Below are 26,914 nucleotides of genomic sequence, written 5' to 3'. Positions count from 1 at the left end.
ACTAACTGCATGACATAAAATCAACTTCAAGAATATTCTCACATATATATAAGAAACAAAGTTTATAATATCTTAAAAAGTATAGAGGTGCTTAAGTTTTAGCGTTAATACTTAACATGATTTAGTTATAGATAACTATATAAGTAAACTGAGAGTAAATAAACTTGAACGTCAAGTTTTACTAAGAATTATATTGTAAGAAACTGAAAAATTCCTTCCAAATGTAACACTCCTCCTTCCCTCACTTCCGCATATGTATTACACCTTGTACTGCAGTGGAAACAATTTGCTTTAGAATGAGGCACAGTTAAGAGCAGTATATAAAATTGCCAAGATTTAAAGTTGAATCTGCTATATGCATACTCTGCAAATTAATTAGTATTGATTAGTCTGGAAAACACAACCAAAAAAGAAGGAGATCAAAAATGCATCATCTTACTGTTACAATAGTTACACAATTGTTCTATTACACAGTGCTATATGTGTCACATGAGCAATGGATTACTGGAATTTCAGGCACACATATGTTAAAAACAATCAGTAATAGCTTCAATTTTAGCTGATACTGAGTAACCTATTTCTGGATTTCCACTGAAGAAGGGTACATTTCAAAGATAAACATATGATGTATCATACAGGCACCTTTAGCAGCAAGAAAATGGCACTATAGATAAATATTCAGAAGTAGCTTTTATACATATATATAGTGCTCAGGTTTGCTGCTAGATCATGGAAAGCTTTTCTCTCATCATTAAAGCTTTTGAAATACACTCTAAAGGAAAGAAAGCTGATCTACTTATAGATCAACAGAAGGCATGTGAAAAAGGTTGCTAACAATACTTTTTTTGCATATAAGTGAGAGCAATTGGCATCCCATCTGGAAAACTACACTACTCTGAGATAGAAAACTCTTGCCACTGGCAAGGTTTATGGTATTAATTTGTAATGGCGGATTTAGGGAAATGTACTAAACTAATGGTCTTTTACTTGCATAATTATGTGTTTTCTACATAAAATGCCAGGCTTTTACCCTGTCAATACCAGCACTGAGTTAATGGAAAACAGGACAAGGCGGGTGTACAAGTATGCCAGCACCCATGAATGTCAAGCTCAGGTTACAGATTTGCCTCTTGCATTAACAACTGTACAATGTATCACCTAATGCATAACCCTTCAGACTCTTAAATCTGTTATTTTAAATATTTTCATTACAGTTTAGCTTTGATTATCAATCTAAAAACCAAAAAGTTAAACTGTATCTTATCTTCTTTGCCACTTGATATGTTAAACAGCCTTCATACCTTAAATCCACTTTAATAAGGCATGCAATTATTAAAGCATTACAGAATGGCCCCAGAGCACAAAAGCTCCATTAAATTTGCTTACATCTAATCATGTCTGCCTGAGGCAGGTGAGAAATTGACTCTGATAAGATCTTTCTTTTACCTGTAGCCAAAAAAATAAAAAGGAAAAATAACTTGGAGTGATTTTCTATCTAATTGCTATCTTCAAGTATTTATGGTATTCGCTCTTCCAATGAATAGCCCACAAAGCACTCTTTGTGCACTAACCAGTGCATTTTAAGTTTTTTTAAGACTCTAGAATACAAAAGACAAGCTTATCTTGCTGCAGGCATGACAGGTCATCAATGATGTCTATTTCGGAAACAGTTTTATCTATTATTTAAATATTATATTTTCTTTAAAAAAATAATTCTGATGTGAAAAAAAAATGTTACATGTGCTTTGTGGACTTAATTTTTTTTCCTTCATGCCAGTAGAAGCAATGAACACATTCTATTTTATGGAACTATAACATAAATATAAAAACGTACTTTAATGACCAGAAAACAATTATTTTAGAAACTTTTTCTTCCCCCAAATTAAAACCAAGTGTTTTGTAGTAGAAAACATGGTATTCAATTCCTATATATTTATAACTGACCTCCCAAAATTCAGGAAAATGCTAATAAATTACATTGCTTGTTACCTGTATATGAATGAGGGCATGTGGTATTTCTAAAATTCTAATCTTCCTCTTAGCCCTAGAAGATCCTACAGAACAATAGAGTGAGACCATCATAGTGACAGTGTAAAAACTAGTTAGAAACTATACCAGATAAAGAGGAAAAATAAATAAAATTTAAAAAAATAATTAATTTTTAATAATTAATTTAATCCATCCAGCCTAAAGGGATTATAATTTAAATCTTCATTAATAATGAAGAAGAAATTACTTTATTATATATAAAGCACACTCTGAGAAAAAGAGAGATTTGATGGGAAATTTGCCCAGGTAAACCAGACATTGGACTTCTATTGAAAGCTTATGCAACACTGTTTTCCAAATATACATCTTTAACTACTGATGCCATATGTATGATACAAACCACTGTTTGCTACACAAGTTTATAGTCAACCCCGAAAGAAAAGGTCCTTTAGTCATATTTTATGCTTAAAAACTCATCTGCTACTCTGAAACAGAAAACTGCATAGGGGCCTGAAATGAATATATTGTATTATTAATATGTTTCTCATGTGCTTCTTTGGTTTTTAGAGCACATCATTCCATAAACCTTCTTACATAACTTCATTTGACCTTACCTTTACATTCAAGCAATAAACAGACAGGTTAACTTTCATATTGATTTGCTTCAAGTTTTATAACTTCATTTTATATAGCTGATAATGAAAAGAAATTGATTTTCTGGTATGCTAACAACTAAATTTTAAATATGAAAAAAAGATTTAGAGACAATGGTGAATTATTTCTTTTTGCTCTTATGGTTTATCAACTCCAAGTCTGCTGTTACACAAAATATTCTGGCCTCATAATTATATTTTGTTTGATATTAACTTGATGTATTTCTATTAAAACTTTCACAGTTGCTTTGTAATATTGCCTAGTCACAAGACTGTATCATCTATAAATGAAAATACTGTGAACTACTGAATTATACATGCATCTTTACTACAAATCAAAACCAAACCACAACAAAAAAAAATATGAGAGGAATTTAATGACTGTGTTAGGAAGAACTGCTTTCCAACTTTTCCACATCTCCATTAAGAAATGAACTGCATCCTGTTAAATGAATTATTCGGACATCACAACTGGTATTGAGCAATTTTTTATAATTTTCTTGATATTAACATTTCATATCTGAAAACATGCAACGAAAGTTCTGTTTTCCACTGTTATGTTGTGCGTTTGTCCAAGGGAAATTTCAGTAGACAATATTGCTCAGAATCTGAATACATACCAAAAGCTGCCACTTTTATGATTATGGCTTGAATGTTAGATGATATCATTTCTTTAAGCAGTATTTCCTGGTTCCAATGCCAGAGGTAAGCTAAAGGCTGTAGATTAAGCCTTCTGCACCTTAAAAAGAAAGAAAGAAACCTGATAAAGCCAAGTATAATGCTTTTACACAATATTATTAATGCAAAATTAATGAAAATATCTTTCTTTTCCTATCCTGAAATAATTTTTCTTCTATAATTTCAATTACAACACTTTACTATTCATATATTTCATTATAAACGTTAAGACTAATATATATTTTTAAAAAAAAGAAATAAACTTGTTCTGACTAGGATTCATCTACATACGATGCAACTCACTGAGGTAAGCAGATCTGCACGGGACTTTAAGTAAAGCCATAACAACATGTGCTCCTAAACCTTTTGGGACACAAAGCAATTAGCACCTTAGGAAGTCATCACTTTTTTGCACACAGCTAAGGACAAAGTTACTGCTCTGTGATAAATGTGGCACATGTCACTAGTACAATATGCTGAATTTGTTGCTGTGATTTGGATCAACAACCAAGGAAAATAATAATTCGGAAAAATATGTACAGCTTGTGATACAAATTAACAACTTGTTACTGTAAAGTTAATAATTTCTTTTGATACATATCATATACAGACAGCATTTGATACACAGCATTTGATTGATTATCAAATTAGAGAATCACTAATTTGCTTTATTGATAGGTAACGTTTCTGTAAATTGTCAAGAACCATCAGTCGGTGATTAAATGTGTAAGGTCTCTGAAAAACTTAAACATTTAACTATGGGACTAGTTCAGAGCCCTTAAGATTTACATTTATTTGTCAATTACCATGTTTTTCCTAATACATGGTCTTTCTCACATATATGGGCATTCCTCCCTATGTCATATAGACCCACTAGTATGATTGTGAAGACTATATAGTTAAATGTATGTTTAGTGTTGACATGTAAATGAATAGTTAGCACCCATACAATCTGACTTTCTTATTACTTTGATATGCTTTAACAAAGCACTAGGTTTTGTAGTAGAACTATTTAGCAGCTCTGAATAAAGTAGTTACTTTCGTGCCTAACTTCAGCTAAAAAATTACCTGAATTAATTGGGATGGCTCATATGAAACAACCTTATTGTAAGGGCTAAATCTACAGATCAATGTAAAGTGTTTTACTTTACAAGCTCAGAAATAATCATGCCTGTTTGAAATACTGTGATTCCCTGTCAATCTCTTAGCTGTGGTGAAGACGTAAAACTCACAATGAACAAAAGTTATCTTTTTTTATCCTACTAACATGTGAGGCAATTATTAAAATGTTGAAGTATAAAGGAAAAGAAAAATCAGGTATTTCTGACTGCAATTTATCTACGTAAACTGTAAAGGCAACAAATGTGCTCTGTAACTTCCTGACATGAGCTGAGTTAGCATAGCATTAATTTCACCGTTCTTACAGCTCATAAAGGATTCCAGATACTTGCTTTCATCATCAACAAATCATTAATGAACTCATGAAACTATAATTAGTTTTTAACATAAGGTGGTTTATGCATTTCATCAGATGTATACAGTAAAAATCTTTTTTCAGATCAAATACTGGCCTACATAACAGACGCAACTACCATTACATAATGCTCTTTTTAATTAAGACTCTTAAAATAATCAAAATCTATATAGACTTTTTTGCACAGCAGGAATGACAAATGGAAGCTCCTGATTAATAATAACAAATTTTAGATTTAAGGAATTAAGGGAAGATGTGCACAGAAAGATATTCTTCTAATTCCTGATAACAAGTCACAGGATGTTCCTCTATATCAAAACACTGGTGGAAATCAGAGGGACTTGACCACAACACTGCAGTCATTGGAACTGAGTGAGCTTCCTGTTGAAATCAAAGAACTGACCCTACTCAATTATTTTCATAGCAAATCTATTTTCAACAGATGAAGAGAGATCTGAAGAGCAATCAAAAACCCTGGTATAGTCTCTCCTAGACTTTTACTAATGAACACAGAGTTTCAGGGGGAAAAAGAAAGAAAAATAAAATAAAAAAATACCTATATTAATGAATATAATGCATTTGGTATCACAGAACATGAGAAATCAGGCAACTGTCTCTGCTTTAAATTTGAGTTAGAAAACAGATGAGTACTCTCCAGAATGTGTAGTCTGAAAAATATTAATATTTTCTTACACATCTTCCACGCGAACTCTCTGGTAGTCAGAAAGAATGGCTCCTACAGATACACCCTCTACTCCTTCTTTGTCCTGAAAAAAAGACATGGAATATCAATGACACAGTATATAATGTTTTAAGCTGTAGAGAGTCAATATCTCTACTTGCAGAATCAACCAAGAATAATTATATTTTATGTGTCCAGTACATGGAACAGAATAGACTGGAATGCAGTTCCTCCACAGAAGGAAGCAGCTCAGCTGACCTACTACATGGTTATTACTCTAATGCAGTCTACTTGATTCAAGTACCATTTTAGAGGACAAATAACCAAGGTAACTGAAAAGTATCAGACATAACAGATTATCATGAGGTTTTCCAGACATCCTGAAAATTCCTTCCAGCTTTTTCCTATAAGTGACATGTTAGCTAGTCCACCTACAAATAAATATCAACAACATACATCATACAATTAACTGAATAGTTAGCATTTTCAATGGTACACAGCACAAGAGAGTGTGAGATTACACTTTTTATCTTAACACCAGAACAAGAAACCTCACAGGAAACTTACTCAACATCACCTTTTAAAAATTCTGTTATAAAAAATGGTTTTCCAAGACACATTTTCTGTTTCGTTTAAATTAACTAAGCCAATGAATGGCACTTTATTTTTTCTTGTAAACCCACTGACAACGTAACATTTAAAAATGCACTCCATTTCTCCAGTATTTTGTGCGATTTTTTATTTTTAAATTGCTTGAGTCCCAATCAACATGCTGAACTTCCTTTTTCTAAATTTTGCTCCATCTAGACTTCAGTAAAATTGTTTTCCTCTTTTAATCGAGGTCGATCACAACTACACACCATGATTTAGTTTCTGGACCTGTTTCAAATCTTGTGAAGTTGGCAGAAAGATTTTACAACAAAATTTTCAGTTATATACCCGTGATGATGCATCCTGCCCCTGCCTGTCTCTTTTGGCCTACTCTATGATCTCAGAAGTCCTGCTAAGCCTTGACCAAGCAAGCTGAGCAGCAAAGTGCCCCTTGACTGCATCACATGGACGGTGAAGCATTGCTGACTGTACCAGGAGTTTTTGTCTGGTAAAGCTCAAAACAATTCTGACTGCAGCATGCAGCATCAGCTACCCAACCAAGATGGGCAACAAAGGATAAGCAGCTATCCTTGGCAATCTGGGTAAATAATTTTCCTGATTCACAGCCCAAGTGAAATGGCAGCACTGTTACAAATTTCAAAATCAAATCAGTCTCTGCCTGATGTGCTGCTGAATTTAAAATTCAGTTCCTGTTTCTCATCAATAAAATTATGCAGGATGTGTTTTATTCAAAATTATAATACAGTGAAAAATGTTCTGGTTTATGCCTGTCTGGGATATTCTTCCCTTAATCTATTATTTTACGCTTTATATTAATTCTCACTTCATATTTGCCCAACAAAATTTTTAAATTATTCATACCCAATATACATTTCAGATGTAAGAAACTGTATTTGTCAAAATTCCTACATACAGTAATCTAAACAAAACATCACTATTTAAATTATGTACTTCCCCATGTCATTAATGCATAGATCCATTAATACGAAGCTTAATGCCAAATCAAACAGTGTTCAGGTTGATGCTTCTCACATATCCAGAAGTAGCAGGAGTGAAAAAAATTAGTTTTATCTTTCATTTGTTCATTATCTAATAATGGATTCAATAATTATTATCATCATTATCACTACCATTATCCATATGATATTATTTCTGCTTCTCTGAGCTTTCTCTGTAATATTTCGAAGCTCTTTTGGTAAATTCTTCAATTTACTAAACTCACCCATCTACAATAACATTTCTTAAAAAGTTAACACAGTTCCACAATGAGAATTTTCTTTAAATAAAATTGATCAACTGATTAATGAAGCCTTCTTGAATCCTCAAATATTTCTAAAATGGATTCTCTGTACTCCTTTATTTCATGCTGTTTTGATATGCAGTCTACCTGTATACTGCTAAAACTGAACTTAAGTGGCATTCTTCAATGTTCTTTTTCAAAATGTTAGAAAGCTGTATGACAGTCTTGGAAGACATGACTGATGTTAACAAGATAAATATTGTTTGTTTTTATTTTTATGCAAAAATAATAACCATAACAATTCCTTCAGAATGTCCTCTGTCAAAATGTGCAGATAATATGTCCATAATATCAAACAATATGTCTAAAAATATTAGAGTTACTATACCACAAACTTCAAGAAAAAATGGCACCCTCATATTAAACAAATATGGAGTGAAATCTTATTTCCCAATGACAGATTTACAGAATCTCCTGTTCATACATGAAGATGGCAACTGACTTGCACAATACACTTTTAACAAGCTCACAGAGCCATAAACATATTTTTAATTAATTCTGTTTTTCAAGTTGACAAAATATATGCATCAGCAAAGATACTTGCTAAGAAAACTCCCTCAAATTAAAAATAAAAGTAAATGGGAGTAGAGACTTAAATGTTATGTTCTTATACAAACACAAAAATTCAATCCTAAAATGATCTATTGCACAAACTTACTTGTTTGGGATTTAAAAATTCTAGTCATAAGACCCAGGGAATTTCATAACCATCCTATGATAATGGAATTTTAAAATCCATAGAAGGTCACAGAATGTATACTAAATGACTATTGAAACAATGGCCCAAACTTGAAACTAATGCATCAAGAAGATTTCTCATAGGTTTTGTTTTGAGGTTGTTTGGGTGCTTTTTACTATACAAATCTATAACACATCAGATGTGCATGATTATGAATGCATATATTATATAGGTACACAAGCAAACACAAATATGTACACATGTATGCAATGTATCTTGGTCTTACTAAGGCAAAAACAAGGCTATTATTGGCTGCTTGCTTATAACTTATGTTAAATCTGATTTAAATAATAACAGAGAAGAGTGTCTGCACTTATTCTGGCTTATTTCCTTTGCTAATACTTAAGTTTTAATTGTCTTTTGAAATGGCAGTACATCATGTAATTTTGCAGTTGTGGTTAACATTTATATTTAAAAAATTCTCACAGGTATTTATTTATCGCCATCTCTTTTCATTCAGTTCTTCTCATGGTAAACAGCAAATATAAACTTTCATCACTGTCTAGACAATAGCTTCCACGAGGAGAAACACCAGTACACTTAATATTTGCTTTGAAGTGGGAGAACTAGTTAGTGAATTGGAGAACTAATGAAATGGAATGAATTCAATCTCCCTATTTTGTCCAGTACAACAAATTAAGGCTGGAATGGCACAAATTCAAGAAATAAGAAGATTTGAAAGGAAGAAGGATGAAGCATGAGGTAGAACAGAAAAAAAAGCTATGGTCTAATATCCTTCATGAACTCCTCAACTGGACAAAGTTTACATAAAGCCTTGTCCCACAGTATATTCAGCTCAGTAGCTGAAGCATGCAAGGACTACTAACTAATTCTAAAAAGCTAATTCTTCCCTGGACTTATTCTTTGGTATTGAAAGAGTTATTGGACACCTAGCAAACAGACAGCATTTTGTTTGACTAAGAGTTGATCATGGTTAGCTGACAATCCATCCCAGAATCAATAATGCTGTCACTTTTAATGTGGAATCTGATCAGGTTTGGTACCATTAAAAGTGTGTTCGCAAAACTGCACTCAGCAAAGGTAAATCAAGCTGACATCTGCAGGTAAATATCAGGGATCAGCACTGAACTCAAAAGCTGATAAAGTGTATTTGGGAAAATTAAGAAGGAAAGATGTCACATACTGTATCATATAAAAAGTAACAGATAACAGAAAAAAACATCTTAGGAAAGTTAATATGAAAAAGTATTTTTTTTCTTGGGTCAAGTGGATTTTTAAATTATTATTTTAAAAAGCATCATATGCTGCTAATTTAAGAGATTATTTACCTACGTTAAACTTTACTAATATGCTTCTAGTGCAATAGGCTACTCTAAAATAAAAATAAACTTCTTCTCTGGAATATTTGAGTAATTCAGAAAGCTCTTATACTCAGTACAATATCCTCTGCCACAAAATATTATAACACAAAGTATGCAATGTGCACATAAAACCAGATGCTAAACACAAATGTACACAGATGCTAATGAAATTTTATTTTCCATATGACACTTTAGAACTTATTTTTCCCCTTTAGAGCTACCAAAAGTACTAATTTCAAAAGGCAGGTCAAAAAGTAAACTTTTAAAAAGCAACTAAATAAGTCAATTTTTAGTAGCTTTTTTTTTATGTACCGAAGATTATTATTAGCTATGTTTTAACAGTAAGCAAAATTGCACTATTCTTCTATACCTTGTTGTAACAGCAAATTTATTCCTGTTCAGAGGACAAGACAATTATCTTCATAAACAATTGTGTTAGAGCAGCTAATTGATCTTTGCAACTGTAACTGTACTAAAATGCACAATTTATGTTTAAAGTATCCTAGTTTTAAAGTTATTTATTATTTTAAACAGTATAATTAACAACAAAATTCAAAATTGCTGCTCTTTGTGTATTATAAATTACTGTTGGCTACATTTCCTATCAGGAAATAGTATAAAAAAATAACAGGTTTGTGAAAGCTCCAAAACATCACTGCTGTTTTTAAGGTGCCTCTGTTACTTCTAAGTACAATTCTAACACACAGCTTCACAGCTAAAGTAAAAGATGAACAGATTTACACTAGCACACTGTTATTTCAATTTTGCTTTTTTTTAAATTAATGATTGTAACAGTAATCAGAGGAAATTACTACATATGCATTGTAGCATATAGTACTGGTAGAAGCATTCTACTAGTAAGTAAAAAATTTATTGCAGTGGTATCAGTACAGAGGTTTTCTATAATTTCATATTTTAATGTCTTTACCTGACCCTTTCAGAGTTCAGCAAAGAGAAATTAGTGCTAATGTTTTCAATTTAATTAGTATATTACATGCACTGTAACTATTAGTGGAAAATGTTATATTAATGAATGTAAAAGTTAGCTGTAAATTACCTCAGAGTTATTATCAATTTCCCAAGTTACTGCTCCTTAAGATAACCCTCTCCCTACGGTCCTTCCAGTAATTTTTCTTTGCCTGATAAACATGATGATTAAACAGCACACAGTGCAAACCTTTGATACTTTTTAAATTAAATCCATGCCCAGCCTAAGGGCTGTGTCTGATTTCAACTAAATGTGTCAGTTAATCAGATAAAAAATTATCAGCAACTCAAAGAAACAGCAGCCTTAGGCTTCATCAGTGCCAGAGAAAGCTGAACAAAATAAGACATACAGACAATATCACATTATGAGTAAAGGTTACTGCCAAGCATATCACTGCATAGCACTATTCACCACCTTAATAATGTCTATCTTAAATGAAATATTGCATACAACAGCCAAAATATTAACAAGGAAAAATGAAGTGCTAGACCTCTGCCTATGTCTATTCATGTGTATTGCAAGAAAATGTGAGCACTGCCATTCATAAAAAATTCAGAATATCCCTAAAAATTTACTGTGTAGAAAAGATCTTTGTAAGAAAATGAAGACAGCTGAAATGAAAACAGCTGAACAATGGTTGAACTACATTCTATTTTTTACATGTGCTTCACAGCTTTGCCACAACTGTGTTCAATTTTTATGACCAAGATATAAAATATACTCCCTAAATGAAATTGTCTTTCCAATTAATATCCTTCTTAAAGCTTGTATGAATAAAGGAAAACGGTTATCCATACTTAAATTAATGTTTAAGGTTATTTGTGCCTAAATATAGCACAGGATATTTGCAGGTGGATGACTGACAATATATATCTTAGTAACAGGACTTTTAGGCTTCTACCATTATATGAGTGGAAAACTCTTAAATACGAGCTTTGCCTTATAATTTGTGAAGCATTCTAAGACCACTCATTATAGTGATTCCAAAGAGAGTATGTAATTTTTTTCTAAGCTTTGATATGTCTTTCTCATGCAGCTGCAAGTAATCAAAGACTGTATGGGAATATACCTGAGACATAAGGATATAATAACTCCATGTCAAATTGAAAACCCACTTCTGGTAAGGCTCTGAAGACTAGCTATGAATCACATAGATCATCTTAGTGACTGCAGATCACTACACATAATCTGAGACTTTCTTATCTTCCAAAGAAGGACCTCAAAACACATATATCTCATGCCTTCATTCCTTACAAAGTAGTTTGAAAACCAGGTGAGAATTAACATAATGTGGATTTACACTAAATCCCTGTGTGAACATGCTCATTATGAAGTTCAGAAGTCTTCAGTGGCCTTATCTCAACTTGCTTTGGAAGTAAATTGCTGAATAATAGTATCTATACAAGACAATAATACTATGTAACTAAACCACTTTAAGAGCTAATTAGACATATTTTTACAAATGTCCTTCATAGGACATGGGAACCCTACCACCCACCTTTAAGCAAAACTGATGTCCTAACTGTAAGAGTTTTACAAATGCAATTACTGAAACACTGTACACCCCCCCACACACATACACTATCTATTAATTCAGTGTAGGGGTGCCTTCAGTATGATTGCAATCTCACAATAAACACATTTCATTAGGATATGAGCCTCTTCCTACCTAGAAGTGCCAAATGTTCAGGGTGATGGTGCAGGCACGCTTTCATTTGCACATAATCACATACACACACAGCAAAGAGAGCAAAAGAGACAGAAATGCCACTCTTAAAGTCTAATATCAAACAGAAGTGTATCAAAAAGACTAGAATTACATTCTAAACAAGAGAAGTAGAAAACCAGGAAAAATCTTCCACTGTAGCCATATACCACACCATAAATGCAAGTTTTCCTCATATACTGATTCTCCATTTAGCTGCATTTACAAAGTTAACAATTACTCTTATTAATTAGAAAGAATTCATTAGTTAATATATAAAATAAAGAATTCATTATTTGCATAGAATTCAATAAAGTTGCTACATTACTTCCGATCCCATACTATTTCACAAGATTTTTTTCTAAATTATTTAATTTAGATTAATTTATTCATTTATCCAATTTAAAAAGTGTCATACTAAACCCAGTAGGCATGTGGTAAAATTTAATATAGTTAGACATTTATCAAAAACACAGAATACTAAAATAAAAATCAACAGACATCCACTATTTTAAAGGCTACCTAAAGAGTTTTCTATAGAACTGTTTGTTTTTTTTTTCTTTAAACCTATTAACTGAGTAACTGTTAACTGAGGCCTACATTCTAGCCACGGGGCTACAAAGACTTTGACAATGAAGCAAAAGTCTCCAGCTGAACAATTTTTTTTTTTTTTAAATTGCATTTGGTGCAGAGAATTGGTTTCAAATAAATGTCTGCTTCACCTTTGGGACTTCTAGCTCTTAAATATTCAAATAATTAGAGAGCAATCTTGCCTTCAGACACTTCTTTCAGGAAATCTTATTTACAAAAATCACCTCCACAAAGACTGATTATTTAATTTAATAGCCAAAATTAACCTGAACATTTAACTCCAGACTGAAGAAATGACATTACATCAGAACAACAAGATGCACAAAACAGTCATGTAACCATGCAAACTTGACGCATTCAAACAGCTAATTCACATCTACCTCAATACTGAGTCATGTCTACCAGTAACATAAACATACTTTATAACTAATTTATCATGTGAAGATACAAAAGATTTGTAATCATTCCTGAACTGTCACAAAAAATATAACACTTAAGTACATGTAGGGTAATTAAGTGATTAATGAATTCAGAAAATTTAATTGTTGACAAATTAAAAACCCTGAGGCTTTCACAGGTTTTTAGTTTAAAATTATATCTTCTCTCAAATTGCCGAAGTATTTTTTTAATATCGAACAAGTATTATAGCAAATATTATTATAGTAGCATGAATTATTGGAATGTGAAATTACCTGATAATGAATGCATGAGAAGAAAGGAATGGTTGAGGAAGTAAGATTTACTATATTTCATTTGGTATTACTCTAATGGGAAACTGTAGGCCACTGTGGTCATACAAACATCAGTTGGAAAGAAAGGGGGACAATTTTCACCTGAAAATTTACTGCAAGAATCAATGTCACTTGTTCTGCTATATGTGTAGATTTGTTGGTAAATTCTGTCCCCCTAAAAATTTCTTCAGTATTTCATATAAATATTTTCAAACTACTAAATTGCTATGCTGCTATTACTTCTATGAGCAGATAATCTTGGCATGGACTCTGAGTACACAAAAACTCACATAAGATCTCTAACAAATACTGCAAATTTCAATTTTTCCCAATGGCAACATGTTTTAAACAAACTCTCTCAGAAATATTCTTATTATCTGCACTGCCAATAATCCTCTCTTCTGATCTTATAATCACTCCTCCTTAGGTTAAAGCAGAACACAGGACTTTCAAAAACTGGAGGAAAACAGTGTATTGAAAACACAAGTCCAAAAGAAAAGCCTCTTTCTTTTTGTACTTGGAACAGAAACCTCATGAACCCTCCTTTAATCTTGAACAACATTTTTGTTACTTCTCCAAAAGCCACCAGGGTTTGGCAATTATTTAAAACTGTTAGGAATCTCAACAATGCACTACCTGGTATTTGTTTCATCAAATTAAGTTGGTATGGGAAGGTTCTTTATCTTTCTTTTGCCTAAATAACATTGATTCTAGAAATCATATGAAAAAGAAATCAGTGAATAAAACAGAATTTAATGAAGGCATACTCATGAATTTAAATTTTTTTCTGTATCCTATTCAAACTTAAAGTAATCCTGATAAAATATTCTTTAAAAACCAACACCTCACTTTCTACATTAGTATACCTTTTCTTCTAATTTTTAGAAGTGATCCTCTTTAAATTTATGTATTGACACAATAATTACTGTTTCAGAACTATAGTGTCTACACTGCACTTCCCATAATAAGAATTCATTGAGGATTTTAACCTCTTGAGCAAAACAAAGAGAATTCTGCACATACTTAGTGCTATTTTATGCTTCTTATCTATAACATCATTTACTTATATTGATGAAAAAATTACAACTTTCAAAAACATCTTTCCTACATTTCAGAGAAGCACAAAATGCCACACTATGATTTTCAGGTTTGATTATCTTATAAAGTGTATTTGTTTGGATATATTTCCATCACTTTTTTTTTTGTGTTTGAAAAAAAGACAAGGTCACCTAGCATTACTAAAATGATAGTAATGATTCCAAGTCTTAAGAGAAACATTCCAAAACAATATCAAATTATGCTGACAAACTTAAGAAAGTTTACTTGAAGAATCAACTCTTTCTCTTCATTGAGCTGCTTAGCAGGAAGAATCAAGCGTTCTTCCCAATATTTTCTTGTCACTATAGGGACAAGTATTTTTCTATATGATTTCAGTACAATGTGTATGTGCTGAATGATCATATTTCATTCAGACACTCACATTTTCCGCTGCAGCCACAAAGTCATATTTCTATAGAAGTTGTTTTCTTTGCTCAGATATGGTAATTTGGCAGAAGAATGGCTTAATAACACATTCTTAAGGATAAAATTCTCCCACATATAATAAAAACATTTCTACATTAGATATTCAGAGATTATTAATTAGAAACAATTAATAAAGGTAAGGAACTAAAAATGTACCCTGAACAAATAATGCAATATTACCTCTTAGTAAAAGCACGTTAGATGGACTGCAAGGTTGTTGCACTCAGTACAGTAGGTCCACATTGCCTCCAAATCCCCATTTTATACCTTATGCTCAGAGTATACTGCCATAAACTAGTCTTTACAGAGTAGAAGGTGACTGGATTTCAGGTCCCTGAGGAAAAACCAAAGTTATCACACATTTCTCTAGTAACAGTCCTTGAAGTCTCAAAAGCTCTCAGTCTAGTCCAAACTTTGAAATGCCCTCTCAATTGTACTGCATTAAGGGTTTTCATTTTATTTTAATGAACAAGGACCAAAATTGACATCTCTCACAGATGGCAATATCTGGCAGAGTAGTAAGTAAGCATCAATACCAGGAACGTATTCTACTTTTTCAATATCAGACAATTTTATAGGTCTTTGGAAAAAATGTAGCTTTCTGAATGTAAGAAAAAAATATGTGTCTTCAGCAGTGATTGAACTTATGCATGTCCATTAATGGAGGTGTGTAATTCTTCAGCAACAGCACATGCCTGCCATGTCATAAGACGAACTAAGAAATATAATTTTTTTGGAGTAGTCTAAGTGATTAATGATGCAAACAGATTATTAATCTATAAAAAGCTTCATCAAATGGCTCCTCTCTAAACCTTTATTCAATTCTTGTTCAATTCTTGTTCCACAGGTTCTTGTTCTCTTCTACAATAGCTCATGTGATCCATAAAATAAGGCACTCATTTTAATTGCAAGACATGGGGCTCTTTCCCACTGACAGATCCTCACTTTCTTTCCAGAATATTGTCTTTTAATTTCTAAATTAATTTAAACTTGTGTATCATTGTAACGAACAAGTATTCTGGGAATACAGCTGCCTGGATGTTCTAGATCAAAGTAATCTGTTGATAACAACAAATTTTTCTCATAAAAGAGAAGTAGACCAAAGAGTCTGAAAATTCCTAAACAGCAAAGAATCACCAATTTCAGCCGACCTACAAGACAGAGCTTGGTCAGAGGAAGAATGCAATCATCTTACTAGGAGAGTGCAAAAGTATTTCAAGAAGTCAAAATGTTCTGGATCACTGTGCAATTCAGTCTAGACTGGTCTTCCTGTTGGAGCCTTGGTACAGGGAAGGCACAAGGCAAGGAGGCCAGGATGCAAGATTCTAGTGTGCAACATACATCTTGCCTGTCAGATCACACTCTTGTGGACAAGCAAGAGCAGCTCTGAAAAGGGTGTATAACCTCATTAGGATTTATAGGGAAGAAAAAATAGCCAACCTGATTTAAAAAAATATTTAGGAGAACCAAAATTATGAGTGCTGGAATTCAATTAGTACTAAAGCCCATGTTTTTGCTTTAAATGTATCAAAAGTTAATTTAATTCATGGAAGACAAATATTAAGCTATATTGTAGTTTTCTGTCATTGTAGACAAATATCAGAGGGCAGAGTACGAGATTGAAGAAAAATGTTTCTAGCCCTTCTGTGATACAGGTGTAACTTTTGCATTCCACACAATTTAGGATGAAAAATTAATGGCAAGTGTTAGAAATATGTAAAATAAACAGACCATTTGTTAAAAAAAAATTCTGATGTGAAATCACAATTACCACCCATTTCTGCCTATCATTAAAAATTAGTTATTAATGCCACTACACTAAGACACCTGTTTCTAAGAGCATTCTTTTGAAAGATAAACTTGTATAGAGCAGTGTTTATAAAGTCAAATGTAAAGCATTTTTAAAATTCCAATTTTTTTCCTTTTAAACTCTACAAATGTGTCGCGCATGTTTATGCCCTCTAAATTTTGTACTTCGAATTTCACTAATACTTCATTATTAACAAAGAACATGCTGATGGCCTTGGGTTGTTCTCAACTTCCTTGATTTTGAGGTATTTTTATAGCAGCAGGATACATTAGAAACTCCTTAATATTTTTAGTACCAGAACAAAACATTTTGAATCAAGAAAAATCACAACATCATGAATGTTAATGTCACTCTGTGAAAAATAATACCATATGACTAGAACAGGCCATCCCTTTAGGGAAAAATAAAATGTTCAAGTAGATCACTCTTTTAGTAGTGTAATGGAAAGGCATTCCACCTAGTCCCAGAAAAAAAATCAAAACATGCATTTAAATGGAAATACCATGCAATGGATAGGACAGAATAAACCCCTCAGAACTGTAAAGAGCTACATATATATATACACACACACACACACACATGTAAACACTGGAAGCTACATATATTAAATTTTACTTATACATATTTATTTAATTCTATACATATATATTTACACATATAATTTTAAATTCAAAAAACTAAGTTTCTAGCTCTAGGCTTATCTTGCAGATATCAAGATGCAGTCACATCACATATTCTCGTTTTGGTCACAATTTCAAATAATATATACAACTCAGCTCTATGCACAAAGTTGTGAGTATTCTTTTATAATTTTCTGCACATTTTGTGCCAGACCATATTCTAAACAGCTTTTACAAAGTGATAATGTTTCACTGACAGTGTTTTGTGTACTTCACATAAAATTAAATCTCAGACAAACCTTGAGAAAAAGAAAGCAGAAAGCTAAGCAATACAGCATGTTGCTCTTTTTGACCCACAAACGATTATCAGTTATTTTAGAAGTTATGACAGTTTTCTCAAGTCCTTAAGGAGTCTGACACCATTGGTATAGCTTTTAACACTGCATTTATGTTTATATCACAATACAATAAAACAGCAGGAATAGTGTTCAAATTACTTGGGTATTGGATGGTTTATTGAAAATAACAGTATTACCATAACATTAAAAAAATTATTTGAATGTGCTAAGTAATCACTGCTATCCATGCTGCATATGAATTATGGGATAAATTTTGGAAGGCATCTCCAATTGCAAAGACTACTAGATCTGTCTGTCTGATGGAGAACTCTATGCATGAACAATAAATCTTAATCAAACTAAATAACCAGTAGTATGTCAATACTTGAAAAATTGTTGTGAAATCAGTGCTATGCAAATTATTTGTTTTTACAATAGAGAAGACTTCACCATTACAGCTAGTATTTGCTGTTCTTTATCAGGTACAAACAAAAAGCAGAATGTAAACAACACAACCAGTCTTCTCTCCATTCTTTCCCTGCAGATTGCTACATAAACCACAGTACCAATGGCACAGTACTTAATTTATCTAACTGCATTAGTAATGATTTTATCATGATTTTTTCAAAATATTTAGAAGTACATTTTCTTACACTTGGCCTTCATTTACTCTTTGGTTAATCAAGCTCAATTCAACATCAATTGGATTTTTATAAGAAAGGAAAAGAGTTATTTTTTTAAAATGTCTTGATATTTTGTAGTACTTAATGCTAGAAATAAAAGGTTAAATTATGTTAACCCTCTCAGACAAATTTGAAACCAGCTACATTCAAACTTAGTCAAACTTATTCACCATTTCCTAACCAAGAACTTGCATTATTTTCAATGGCAAAGAACAGCTCAGCAACACTGGTAACCAGTGATAAGGGTTTGGAGATGCACTATTACTACCACCTCAGCCCCTCCTATCAAAGGAACCTCACTTAATGAAATGCCTTGTAGAGGTTTCAAAAAGAGAAATTTGAGCTGATTTTGTATGCAGTATCATGGGTGATCACACTAGAAGTACAAGCATGGCAGGTAAACAGTAATAATAAAAATCCATTTTCCACTGAAAGAGGATTCTTAGCCATAACATTTCTAACCCTTCTGCCTAAGAGACTTTGCAAGTGCCCTATTAGAAAGATTAAATGGGTGCTTAGGAAAATTCATCGAAGACAGCACATACTGCAATTATGCCCAATGCATGAAGAAACAAACCCCAAAAGACAATTTGTAAAATTAGACATAGTTAGATTTATATATAATTATATATAGTGACATATAATCACTATATGCATTTTGAAAAAAAAAATAGAACCAGATATTAATCCACTGTAAAAGACTGCAGCAAAGTAAAGCAAATTAAAAGTGAAGGGCCTACTGTTTTAAAATTATGTTCACTTTTAAGCTTACCCAGAATATCTATTTCAAAGCAAATGTTCAAACTCCTAATGACCTGCTTTCATGAAGTGTACACGTCTGGAACAATGACAGCTAAGAAATACTTTGCAACTTCTGCTGAGACTTGAAATATAGTCTGAATTCTACTTGAAGAGAAATCTATATAAATTTCAAGATAGGACACCACTAACTGATATGACTGCTGTTTCCTTTTCCTTTGTTTTTTTTTTTTTTCCTTTAATTTCTGATGCAGTCTTCTCTCCTTTCGCATAGAAATGGAATAAAAAGGTACTTGAGTACTTCAAGTAAACCAATTTTCAACAATGTAGAGGCAGGGATATTCCTGCCTTTTTTCATAGTTTGCCCTGCATTTTCAATAGCTTTCAACAGTATGTAATTTTATTTCTAATAAATATAATTTACAATACTGTATAAAAAGTTGACTTTAAAATTTCTTGCAATTATGGAAAAGGCATTTACTCAACAAAAGCACTCTGTCAAACTCTGACATTGTTTACTGCTTTTTGAATGGCAATTTTTAGATATTTCTGGTCAGAAAAGGGACCATTCTGCAATCTAATCAACTGGAATGATACAGGACACAAAACATCACTTGGTAATTTCCACATTTGAGTCCAATACTTGAAAATCAGTCTGTAAAGCAGTTGCAAACACTAGATACCATTCTCCTCCGCATCATACTTAACGGCATTATCTGCCTATTAAAATGCAGTATTTTAAGGCATTAAATTTTTGCCATAAAGACTTCCTATTCTGAGCAGTTTACTAAAGATAGAATCAGAAATAGACTTGCTTCTCCTACAAATTTAGGCATATTTACAGAAACTACAGATTACCAGGGAGAAAAAATCATGTCTCCAAGCATCTAAAATTTAGTGAGGTTCTTTTTAAGAGGGTACCTCAACACAGGTGTTATTCATGCACTTGGAAAGGACTTACCTTGGTCTCCTGTTTTCATTATGTGGTTATACTTAAAAAAGCCAACTCCCCTACAAACTGACATAGAAATTAAAGATCCCCTGTAATACCTGCTAAAAGAGCACCTAAGCTTTAAATACAGTGGCAAGCATGGCCACTGGCACCGCTCCTTGCGTGCAAACAGGAAACAGAGAATTTTGTCTCTTCTATCAGTCTTGATGCACATAGGAAGGAATCTCCTTTTACTTTAGATTTTGTCTACTGACACATTCTCAGCTCAGTGAACAGTCTATACCTAATCCCCCATCTCTCAATTATAATAAGTATTGCATACTCTACTATAATCAATTATGGAATCAGAAATGTGCTCAGGTTATACAATAATAATACAAACTCGCATAAGTAAGAAATTTGAAAAAGGCTTGTAATATAAACACTTAACACATATAAGTAGAATTCTAAAATGTGCAATTCATCACTGCACCTTCACCTTCTACTTCCAGCAGGCTACCTCAGCTATCAACACTACCTTATTATATTGCTGTAAAATACAGGATGAAAAGATGAGAAAATACAGTAACTTCACTTATAAGCAATCTTGGTTTGTTTCATATTAGGGACAAGAACACAAAGTTAATAGGCAGAAGAAAGTGATATTATCATTTTTTGATTCTGTGATTATCATTATTACTTGGTGATAGTAACATAGTAGCACTTCAAGGCTAAAATGCACCTGAGATTTTCCAACAAAATAGCTTTTCATTAGAAATGCCAGTGCATTAAAGCCTAAGTGTTTTATACGAAGCAGTTGGTTTTGGCCAGTTCCCAGTTAAGACAGGAGATTTCTTGCCAGGTTACTGTCAGTTTACTTAACAGACTCCACCAGGGTCTGCATTTGTATGGTCCACAGCCTGTAATACAGTTCCCCAGGCAAAATGTTGTGAACTTAGGAACAGACTTTCCCTATCCGTTTGGTCCCAAGCTGACAACATGATTCTGCCATGCCCAGCCTGAAGACAGGATTCAGCAAGAGTAGCACAAAACACCCAAAGCCATTTTCTCACAAGAATTATCTGTTCAAGTTCAGGAAGACAGAAAAAAAATTCCAATTTTCTGCTTTCATTTGTCTCACAGGAAATGTCAGAATCTAATTTTTCTCCATTCTCACCAAAAATCTTTGGAAATCCTTTTCCTATATAGTAGAGATTCTGCACTTCAATCAGTTAACTGCAAAACAGTTTCACAACAAAGCATTAATATGACACTTTCTACAAAAATGCTTGGCCAAAACCTGAAAATCTCATTAAGGTTTTACATTTAAAAATGACATTTGAGATGATCTATTCTCACACAAGTATTCTAGGCAAATCTAATCCAACTTTTCTGTTTTTAACAGGCTTGATGCTTTTGAAACAAAATACAATGCCACTTATACCAGACACAAGACAAGTATTAACCTGGTACTAAGACATCACATTCAAGTAAAGTCTAACTTACCCTAAACCCAGGTGAAGCTGTAAGTGGAAAGCCTTCAGGAAATGCCAATATATGGAAGCAACACTACCCCAATCTGGCTTGACAAGACCACACTTTAGGGGAAATTACTACAAGGTAGAGAGAATTTGTGTAGCAGAAAGAAAGGGCAACTTGAGGATCTTCCTTGAGGAAGAAATGTAAAAGGATTTTTAGAAAGAGATTGGAAGTTACAAAAAGGAAAGGCAGATGATAATGTGTCAAAGACATGGCAGAGGAGGAAACCAAAAATATCAACACAGAAATAGCAAAATCTAAAGAGAAATACATAGCAAAGTAAAACTTCACAGGATTTTTCTGTCAAGGAGCAACAATTAAAAAATAAAAGAAATAAACACCTTCTACCAAATCTTAATTAAAAAAAAATATGGAAGTCCTTAAATGCTTAATGTTATCCTAAAATCTGCTCCATCTTGCTTTATTTTATTAGCTTGCATAAATCAGAAATGTAATTTCAATCTTTTGAAGTTCTGACATCTCATATTGTCAAAGGAGCTGTAGCATCAACTTGCTCTTAGAGTGCCAGTCCCCTTAAAATCTGAAAGTAAATGTGTGTCTAAATATGGGAGAGAGGAGTATTTATTTCTTCTAACTGGGTGAAAGTGAGGCTTTCTTTTCTCCAGGAAGACGTGTCCATAGTCACCATAAGAGTACTAGAAAGGGAACCTGAACACAAAGGCATGGTGAAGAAGGGAGACAGGCTGGCAGATTTACAATGTTTTAGAGAATAAGAAAAAAATACAGCTTGTTTAGGTGATAACAGAAGATTAAATGTGGGCAAATATTTAACAATGGAGTGAGAATGTAAGGAGAGGCATTTCAAAGTAGCCTCATACAGATACGATCACTCAACTAAGGAAGTGAAAACTTGTATTCTAATTCAATGTGGACAGAACATTTCCCGTACAAAGAAGAAACAAAAAGCTTGATGAGAAAACTAAATCTGGATGGATTCTGTGAGCTTTCAGTTTGAGTGGAAAACTGTAAATGACAATAATTTCCACCCAAAAGGAATCAAGAAAACTTAAAACACAATTATCAGCTATGCAAGAAAGTATCAGTTCTTCAACAGAATTTTTAGGTATCCTTTTAAAAAAATGCAATAAAAGGCATAATATATGTATAAAAACAGAAAACATGACTGCTACATTATCAAAAAACTGCAATTTAGCTGAAAGAGAGAATAGAGAGCAGGATGAGAAGAAACTTTCCTATGCAATCTTTATAACTTAAAAACAATTTATTCATTTCTTCAGTTAAGGTGTTTTACAAACAGATTGTAATTGTGTTATTCTCTTAGCACATCATGTAGCTCACAGACTGTTAAGTGGAGCAGAGAAAAAATGTTGAGAGACTTTAGAAGTAAAGGAAAGGAAACTTCTAGGGAAAAGGATTTGAACAATGTTTGCCACATATCAGCATGCTTGTTGATTGACTGAAAACAAGCCTGGAAGCAAGAAAGCTCTTGGTTTTGAATTTCCTATATATTTAAGTATTTCATTACTATTTTTAACATGATATATTGCTTTGATGAAATACAGAAGTCTAATTATCTGCAACTTAAACAATAAATTTAATATTATATATACCAATCAGATTTGTGGAGCAACTACGTTTTACTAGACGGTCAAGAGTAACCATATAATATGAAATTGGATGCTTTAGCAAAACAGCATGGGTCATGAAGCTCTCAGAAAAATTAAAACAGACATGGGGAGAAGTAGAATGTTTTTTTTCCAACTGATGATTTCAAATAAGCTCTCTCCTTTATTTGTGCTGTTACAAAAACAGTAACACTAAAACTCAAAGAAATATTTTCAAGCATTTCTTATATAAATGTTTTATCACTTTTTCTTAGGGGATGAAACTGTATATTTTCAAGCTCACAAGATAAGCATTCATGAAAATACACAAAGTATTGACAATTAGAAAGTTTTATACTATAAAAATTAATTTCTGAAGTCCTCTTGCTCCACAAAAGTTAGTTAACGCAATAGCATCTTTCCATTTTGAGAAACAGAGTACTTGATGTCAAGTTATTAAAACCATCTCAGAACTAATAGCACAGATTTAGTATTAAAAAGCAGCTCTAAGTCTCAGGGTAAATCTTCCTTTCGAAGCATTTATTGATCCTTCCTTCACCGCCCTGTTCACCATTTCTGTAAAGCAATACGTTTGAGAATGGTGATGTAAGCAATGAATAAGTCACAATGACAACTGGGTAATAAATAATGACTGAGAGAGTTTCAGAGAACACAGGACTGGTCTCCAAAGGATAAGGGTAATCCTGAAGGTGGCCAAAAAGGTTATTGTAGCACAAAACCACCAAAATTACTGGAAATCTGCAGCAATCTAAAGAGAGTTAGAGCATGTGAAAGAAAAAAAAATACTGGGCAAACTGTAGCACAATGAAATGTGACTATATGAACAAGAAAGTTTAATAAATTAACCCCAGTAATTATAAACCAACAGTATCTAGCTCTTTAAAATCACAAACCTTACAATTTAAACTAAAGATCTACAAAACATTATATATCTATATAGATTAATCCTGATACATTGGCCAGGGAACACAGTTGGAAAAAATTGAAAAAAGCCAAGACAACAAAGCCAGTTAGTTTAATGTACCTCATGGATGATATATTCTGTAATAAACTGTGCCTTCATGAAATACAATGGTATTACTGTTCTAGATACCAAAAGTACACTACAAAGAAAAAAAAAAAGAAGGGGGGCTGTGGATAATACAGAAGACAGCAAAGCAAAATGCCTAAGGAATGTAGAACAAACAGGTCCGTAAGATGATATTTCAAAGGAAAAGTCTTAATTTGTTTTCAGTTCCTAACTCTTCAGTATCTACTGACACTTCGCTGTAATTTTATCTATATTTCAGGAGGATATCTTCTATATTGCTGGTGGTTATAAAAACAGGCCATCAAGTAACCAAGTAAAGCCTAAATACTAATGTTTTCCTTTAAAAATATTATGTCATCAAAGTTTCTCTCATGTGATCAGGGTCAAGAGAAAGAATTCTTAAAAAGAATACCCCCAAAAAAAAGGAAGTCTTAAAACTTAAATATAATCATAATGGCATAATGATATTCCCTAGGGTCATTAAAAAAGTGTCATAAATGTCTCCAGCAAGAAGAGTCAATATTTCTTTTGCTATGTCAAATAATGTTCCAATTTAGATTGCAGTGTTTGTTTTTCCTCATGTAACTAGTGTTATTGTGTAGACAACTGTTAACCAAGCACATATATATATATATATAATGTATAAAATATACACCCAACATTCAGTCTTCACATTTTTTGACATTTGAAAATTAAAGAAACACCAAAAAATTAAAATTAAGGCAATCATCAGAAATACTCTCAACTACTCTGCATCACCCTAGATTTTATGAAAGAACATTTGAAATTTATTTCATGATCTTAAGCAAGTTATTTGAAAACAACTATTTTCAAATATAGATTTTCCTTAAACATATACTCTATTAAAGATTTAAGACACAGATCCCATAAACAACTAAATGAAAAGAAGCATGGCACTTTAGCAAGAGGTAATGATTATAGAATGGGGTAAACTCATCAACATTTTAAGTAAAAACATAAAAGTATCTGGACTAAACATGACATTTCCTATAAGCATCTGCACTGGCTGCCTTGTCACTTCTTTGCCCAGTTTTGCTAAATTATGTTAGCTCTCAGTACACAGAAAAGCTGTAATGCATTGCCTCCAGTATTGTAATCGATATTTATCACTATTTTAATTATGTTGAATCTTAATTGGCAAGTTTCATTGCAATAAAACACACCTTATTCATTTTTCCAAACTGACATCTTATCTATCTCAAAGGTTACAATTTAAAACTAAAACCTTCTATCACTGCTAACCAGATCATACTTACAACAAATTGACTGTATTTGTTTTCTTAATTAAAATAGTATTTTAACAAAGAATTCATTTTCTATGCAAAATTCTCACTGACAGGCGTATTGTAAGACACATTTATTTTAAAAGAGTGAACTGTGATGAAGTTCCACTAAAAATATAAAAATAATCTCAAAGTACCTATTTAAAGTAGAAATTTATATTGCCTTTTTCTCCCTAATACTCATTTCTACCCTTCCTTCATGAAGTAAACTTCAAAATCACTTTAGAATTATAAAAATCTATGGTTTGGCTATACTGTTTATAAAAAAACGTCACTTGTTTTACCATAAGAATCCTCCTCTGAATAAAGAAGCTCATTAACAAAAATGACCTCTACTCTGCCCCAATATTTAAGACTAACAATAATTATGCAACTTGTGCAAGAATTAAGTTTGATTCAAAGTTTCTGTTAAATTTAGAGGGAAAGAAAGTAATTTTAATAGAATTATCTTTATTGCAAAACTACTTGACCACATTACTTTTCTGCCAGTAGAATAATAGTCGCTTTACTCAGATAACATGGGTAACCTTTCTACTTCTGAAATTTCATTATATTTCTGGATATAACACAGTATATATGGGCTATTTTCTGGATTAGTCACCCCAGTAACATTTCAGTATAGAAAAATCTTGTGGAAAAAAGCAGACATGACTACAGGCTAGTGATTACCCATAAAATAGAAAAAAAATCAAAGCTTCTACAGACTACACTTCTGAAGGATCTCACCTTCACATTTAATATTAAATTAGTCCTCCTCATCATTTATTACCATATCTCAAATATTGCAAGTGATCTGCGATGTATTATTTACTCCACCAAAATTCTCACCACTTGCTACACAGAAAAAAGGGTCTTCAAAAGTAGAAAGCTCATGCGTTTATCCATCTACTGTTCCAAACGAACTAAGGCATGTGGTCAGTCATGTGCTTTACACAAATCATTAGAGATACAGGAATGTTTTGGATAGCTATCTATGGTTACATCATTAACTATAAATTACTGCAATGACTTATGAAATTCATTTCATGGAAGTCCATTAAGAGTGTGTTCTACATGTACATTAACACTCCCCATCATAAAGTAAGCCATTTAACTTTTCACAGAATGACTTTTATGATGCTGTTACAGAAGCAACTAATTGTAGTTAAAGCATTTATTTTTTAAAAGGTCATTCTTTTTTATTACAGTTTATAATATTTAAATGGCAGCTCATGGGTGTGAATGTGCACGTATGAGAACGCAGGGATCATGTGTGTTCAATACTGAACCTGTCCAACAAGTTCTGCAGAAAACACAGACTAAAAA

At 32.5% G+C, this 26,914-nt stretch overlaps 1 protein-coding gene across 6 annotated transcripts in view; it reads right to left on the bottom strand.

The window, feature by feature from the left end:
• DPH6 (diphthamine biosynthesis 6) overlaps positions 1-26,914 on the bottom strand; it is a 223,400-nt gene that overhangs the window by 179,999 nt on the left and 16,487 nt on the right. For all 6 annotated transcript variants that reach the window (XR_014955604.1, XM_031504994.3, XM_077784065.2 and 3 more), the window contains exons 4-5: positions 5,488-5,561; positions 3,263-3,381 (exon numbers count right to left, since the gene is read on the bottom strand). Coding sequence is in view for 5 of the 6 variants with exons in the window: in XM_031504994.3 (XP_031360854.3) it covers positions 3,263-3,381; positions 5,488-5,561 (193 nt within the window). In the remaining variant the exon portion in view is untranslated. The remainder of the gene's footprint in view (positions 1-3,262; positions 3,382-5,487; positions 5,562-26,914) is intronic.

Source organism: Lonchura striata, chromosome 5 (assembly GCF_050655825.1).
Source record: "Lonchura striata isolate lonStrDom1 chromosome 5, ASM5065582v1, whole genome shotgun sequence".
Taxonomy (NCBI): Eukaryota; Metazoa; Chordata; class Aves; order Passeriformes; family Estrildidae; genus Lonchura; species Lonchura striata.
Note: the sequence above shows the minus strand (reverse complement) of the source record. Positions and strands in the feature narration are given on the sequence as shown.